The 5725-nt window shown below is 46.9% G+C and overlaps 1 protein-coding gene across 1 annotated transcript in view; it reads right to left on the reverse strand.

Annotated features, from left to right (window-relative positions):
- Baalc (brain and acute leukemia, cytoplasmic) overlaps positions 1 to 5393 on the reverse strand; it is a 54551-nt gene extending 49158 nt beyond the window's left edge. Inside the window, exon 1 of the mRNA XM_013012444.1 lies at positions 5226 to 5393. Within this exon, the coding sequence (XP_012867898.1) occupies positions 5226 to 5385 (160 nt within the window). The 5' untranslated portion in view covers positions 5386 to 5393. The remainder of the gene's footprint in view (positions 1 to 5225) is intronic.
- Between the last annotated feature and the right edge of the window lie 332 nt (positions 5394 to 5725).

Genomic DNA, 5725 nt, shown 5'->3' on the forward strand with positions numbered 1-5725 from the left:
AAAAAAAAAGAAAAAAAAAGAAACAGACCTTTCCTATCTTTGTGTTAAATGTCTACTGAATGAATAAAAGAGCAAATAACTGCCTTCACCTTTAGTCTATCTATTCAGGGAAGCAAAGACCTAGCATATTCTCTTCTTAGTATTGTCAAAACAAACCAAGGTTAGCAAATTGAAACATTAAGTGGAAACCAACGAGATGAATTTTAACAGGAATAAATGCAAAAATATTAAGCTCCCATACTAAAACTAGTAGTACTAATACAGGTTTCATGAGGGAAAAACCTCATCCATTCAACATTTATTGAGTACCCCTATCGTCCATTCAGTCACTGAACCAGGTGCTGGGTATATAATAGAGAAAATACAGTGTGGCTGATGTCATGAACCTCCTATTTAATTAGAAAGCGTCTGAGATCTAATCATAAGTTTAGTATGACTCATCAAGTACAACAAGAAGAAAAAATCCCAAGCTGATTTTACCTGTAGAGAGGTTCGCTTAGGGCCGCATCAGAATGTGACTCCACCTGCCTCAGCAGCCAAGGGGTTCCTCTATATTGAAAGATACTTTGAGAAACTGAGTAATGTGTTTGAAAAATCTGGTCCAGCCCATGAGAGACATGAAAAATGAGTACAGACTAGCCTGTGCTTGGCCTGGAGATTCAATGGTACAAAGAGATGGGCGGCATCTTCCAGGATTGAGAGAGATGCCCGTGCAAGGTATGATCCCACTGGTCTGATCACTGGTCTGGGGCAATCACCAGAGAAGGAAGCGTCTCACAGAGAAGTTGCTCTGCCTTCGCCTAGGGAAGAGAGATCTCATCCTTGGAGTTAATGTGGGGAAGAAAAAAAAAAAGGTCCAGTCAAGAGATTGGACTAGACTTTGATCCTGTTAACTGCAAAATCAAGAATTCTAACACCAATCCCCATTAATTAAGTTGGTAGGATTTAGGAATATGAATTTTGAAATCAAACAGAAATATTTCAGTCCTGGTTTAGAAAAGTTGCTCATACACTGATTCTCTGGCTTGTAAAATGAGGACATAATAGATCCTACTTTATCCTGGCTGCAAGTATTAAATGAGATGATTTACTTAAAGTATAAAGTATAGTACCTGGTTTTGATAAGTCATTAGTAAATAAATATTAGCTAATAGTAATATTAAATGTTCTTTGTCTTATTTGGCTATCTTTCAGTTTATTTAAGTAAACCATTTTGCTGTCTTCAGTTCTCCAAAGTTCCATAGACTAAAGCAATTGTTATAGTAATTAAAACCATAAAGAATTACTTTAGAGAAATCTGAACTGTTTACTTTTTTAGGGAAATTAGATGGGGGAAAAAAAAACCTAAAAGGGGCTTGTATTAAATGGAGATAAACCCATGTTATCATTGTATGGAATGGCTGAACGGAGCTGAGTCACAACAACCCTGCCAACCTTTCTCCTTCAGACTGTTTTCTGACAATGGAAGTGAAGACCCAAACCTGAAAACTAGTTTTATGTAAATTAAATCACATCTGACCAATTTAATTTCCTTCTGTGACAAAGAGACAAGCTCTGATGACAGAAGAATGCAATGGCTGTGACTTCAGTTGAGTCTACATTCCAGCCTACATCATAGTCAACTCTAAAAAACTTCATTGAGTTCTGCTGGCTAGAGCAAACAGTGTCCAAAACAGGGACCAGAGGCTTGTGATCACTTTCTGAGTAAGAAGGAGGAGTGAGAAATTCTTTTGTGTGACTAGCAGAAGAATTTGTAGCCCGCTTACCTAGCATAAAATTCACAATTCATTCCAGAAATATTTAGTGACATCTACCGTATGGTATACTCTTAATCTGGATTGGGATGACAAATAGAAGTAAGATTTCAAAGCAGCTGGGTGCCGGTGGCTCACACCTATAATCCTAGCTACCCAGTAGGCTGAGATCTGAGGAACGCAGTTCAAAGCCAGTCCTGGCAGGAAAGTCCGTGAGACTCATCTCCAATAAACCACTAGAAAACCAGAAGTGGTACTGAGGCTCATGTGGTAGAGCACTCGCCTTGAGCTGAAGAGCTCAGGGACAGCATCCAAGCCCAGAGTTCAAGCCCCATGACCAACTAAAAAAAAAATAAAAGATTTCAAAGCAGACCTGTTTAAATGGGGCTTTTCAGCAGGCCCACTTGTAGAGCTGGAGTAGCAGGGCAGGGCTACAGAATCTTTCGATGGGGCCAGATATTTCAGTAGAGTAAGATAAAGTTGGGGGAGGGAAGGGCACTTCAAGCAGGGACAGTTCAGTAGCAATGACTGCAAGAGACAACAATGAGGAAGAGTCTAGGAAGAGCTGGTATGGGAAAGGGGCAGGTTTAGACAGAGTGCTCATTCAGAAAAGCTTCAGAGAAGTCATGACCTTGGGGCACATACATGCTAAATATGAAAGACATAAGAGAAGTTAGCCCCACTCCATCTCTTCAGCTTCCATAGGTGAAGGTAGCCAGAAGAACAGTGTCTTCAATTGGACTCTGAAAGAATAACCAGTGACCCAAGTCTCTGAAGTGATACAGAGAGTGACCAGGGCTGGGGTGATTCACCCCAGAGCCCGTTTTCCTGGATAAATGAATTTCAGAGACTGCTCTAGATTCTACCAAAGAGATTTTGGTTGATATGACAACCTGGACTCTTCTGAATCCAATTTTTCTATTTGTCTCTACTTCATCAGGAAAGTATTGCTGAACAGGTAAAAATCAGGCTTCCTATCACAACACAGCCCCTGTGGACCACTAGGTCGCTCATAGCAGCCTGGGGTGAATTCATGGTGGAAGCATTCATTAGGGATGGGTACTTGTCAGGGAGCTGGAAGAACATAATAAAGAACCCTGGCTAATCGCCCGGGTGGTGGAAACCCAGGAGACTTGTAGCTTTCCTGGATAACCCACTCTGACTAAGAATGACCAGTTTCCAGGCTGTGAAGCCCAGGAACCCTGTCCGCTTAAGGCCCTAGATTATCTCAGTGTACTCCCAGGATGCTTGGGTTCAGTCTTCAAGAATGGCCCTTTACTACTGGGACTAATGGAAATTTCTAGGGAACTGAAAGGATGCTTGCCAGTTTGGGGGTGTTGTGCTGGGACTAGAACTAGGTCCCTCATCTGAATGATACTGGTTTTCAGGACTACCTGCCTAGCCAGCCCCTTGCCATGTTTAGCCAAGTTCTATGAGTGAGTATAGGCAGGCTCCACTTGTGAGGTACAGATCTTATGGTGGATGGGATGAGTCAGAAGAGCAGAGTGATACATGAATAAGCCATTGGAAAAGACTCATGTACATATTTAGCTAGTCTACAACAGTTCACACACACACATACACACACACACACACACACACACAGAGTTACCAAAGCAACCATCCACTGAAGCTCTATTTTGTTCTTTTTCATGCTGAATCTTTTCAGCTGTATTTCCTTGCTGTGCAGCCCTGACCCTGGAGTCTATGGAGAAGTACTTCACTTCCCTGGGAAATGCTGCTACATCTCAACATTTTACAAGTCCCTCCAGAGGCCCATCCTGACACCATAATCGGCCAGCACATCATTTGCTAACCTGCTAAGACGGTAACATAAAAAATAACCATTATGATTGCCACTGTGAGTCAGGGTGAATTACATATAAATCCAGTGTTATGACAGCTTTCACAGACAGTTCTAAGTTTAAGGGTAAAAAAAGAAAAAAAAAACAGAAAAAGAAAAAGAAACTAAGATGCATGTCTGCTACTTGGGAGGCTAAGGAGAGGATGTGAACCCAAGAGTTCAAGGCTAGCCTTGGCAACATAGCTGCCAGACCTTGTGTTACAAAAAGTGTGTGTGTGTGAGAGGGAGAGAAAAGAGAGGGAGGGAGAGAGGGAGGGGGAGGGGAAGGGAAGGAAAGGGAAGGGGAGGGAAAAGGGAGGGAAAGGAAAAGGGAAAGGGAGAGGAAGGAGAGAGAAGCTATGGGGAGGGGAGTAAAGAAGCCAGTATTAGTTCTAAAAGATGAAGGGACCTATTCTCCATGTTAAAGTAGTAGCTATGTTTTAGAATGTATGGATTTAGGGTTATTAGTGGGAAGGTGGCTCAGTGGTAGAGTGCTTGCCTTGCATGCAAGAGGCCCTGGGTTCAATTCCTCAGCACCACAAAAGCAGAAAAAAAAAGCCAGAAGTGGTGCTGTGGCTCAAGTGGTAGAGTGCTAGCCTTGAGCTGAAGAGCTGAGGGACAGTGCCCAGGCCCAGAGTTCAGGCCCCACGACCAGACCCCCCCCAAAAAAATCCTAACATAAAGGGGTCGAGAAACAGCAAAAACTTCTTAATAGAAATATTGGTCTGGGTTTTGGGGAAATCTGTGATAAGCCCTTAGGTATAATGTTTTTTTTCTCTTCTCTTAACTGTTAATAAGTTGACTACAGGTAGTAACAGTTTGTATGTCTACACTATAATAGGTTCGATTTTTTAAAAATTGTGACTTGTGACTGGACCAGAAAGTTGTTTGCAATTCCAATTTCTGCTGACTGGGAATTAACCTATGGGTTATTTAATTTATGGTTAAAACCTTTTACACTTTCATAAAGCATTGCGACACGCTGGAGTTGGGAAGAAAGCCCCTTTCTATGCTTGAAGTAAATCTGAGTGTCCCAACTAGTGATGGACAGGCGTTCATTGTTTTGCCCTGAATGAAAATTCTAGCCTTGAAGCCTCTGTAGGTGAGAGGACAGGGAAAGAGACTGGCTGCCACCCAGGCGATCAGATCTAGTCTCTTCCATAAGGGAGGGCCAGGTGGCCAAGTGGGTGGAGAAGTCCCCGAGTGGGTGTGCAGGTACCCAGAGGGGAAGCTGACCAGAGCAGTGTGAAGAGGAACCGATCAGATGAAGGGCAGGGGTTCCACTAAAGGGCCGGCGTGCGGTGAGATGAACTATCCACCCATCCATCCACCCACCCATCCACCCATCCATCCACCCATCCACCCATCCATCCATCCACCCATCCACCCACCCATCCACCCACCCCAACTCTCTCCTCCATGCGCATCCTCCGTGTGGTCGCCGGCCACAGGGGATTAGTCCGGCCCCCTAGGGGTCTGTGACTTGACCAGTCCAAACCAGGTCCTGCCTCTGTGTCCCCCCCCCCCCCCCCCCCCCCCCATCCCGCCATCAATTCTCAGGCGGAGTCCTGGGCTTCCCCTCCCGCTCCCGTTCGCTGCGGGGATCTGCGGGCACCCAGCTCGCTCACCTGCTTGCAGGCCGCCCGCCTCCGGGCCGCCGTCCGGCGCGGCGACGCTGGGCGGCGTGTCCGAGTCGGTGTAGGTGAGCCAGGTGGACTCGGTCTCCCGGGTCCAGCTCTCGTAGTAGCGGGGCTCGATGGCATCGGCCCGGCTCCCGCCGCAGCCCATCCTCCCGCGCGCGGGGCGCGCTCGGCTTCCCGCCCGAGACGCCGCGGCTCAGCCCCGGGCCGGAGGCGGCGACATCGGCCCCCCAGCCGCAGCCAGCGCCCGGCTCCACAGGGCCCTCCCCTCCCTCCTCTCCCCCGCTCTCCGCCTCCCAGGCCCTCCCCGCCCCGCCCCTCCTTCCCCACCTCTCCCCCCCCCCCCCCCCCCCCCCCCCCCCCCCCCCCCCCCGTGCTCCCTAGCTGGCCACACTCCGAGCAGCGGCTGGTGCTGGGAAGGGAAAAAAAGGGATCTCCAGAGGGGCTCGATCTCCCTGTCCTAGATAATTGTTCCCAGACTCCTACTC

Source organism: Dipodomys ordii, unplaced genomic scaffold (genome assembly GCF_000151885.1).
Source record: "Dipodomys ordii isolate 6190 unplaced genomic scaffold, Dord_2.0 Scaffold17, whole genome shotgun sequence".
Lineage (NCBI taxonomy): Eukaryota > Metazoa > Chordata > Mammalia > Rodentia > Heteromyidae > Dipodomys > Dipodomys ordii.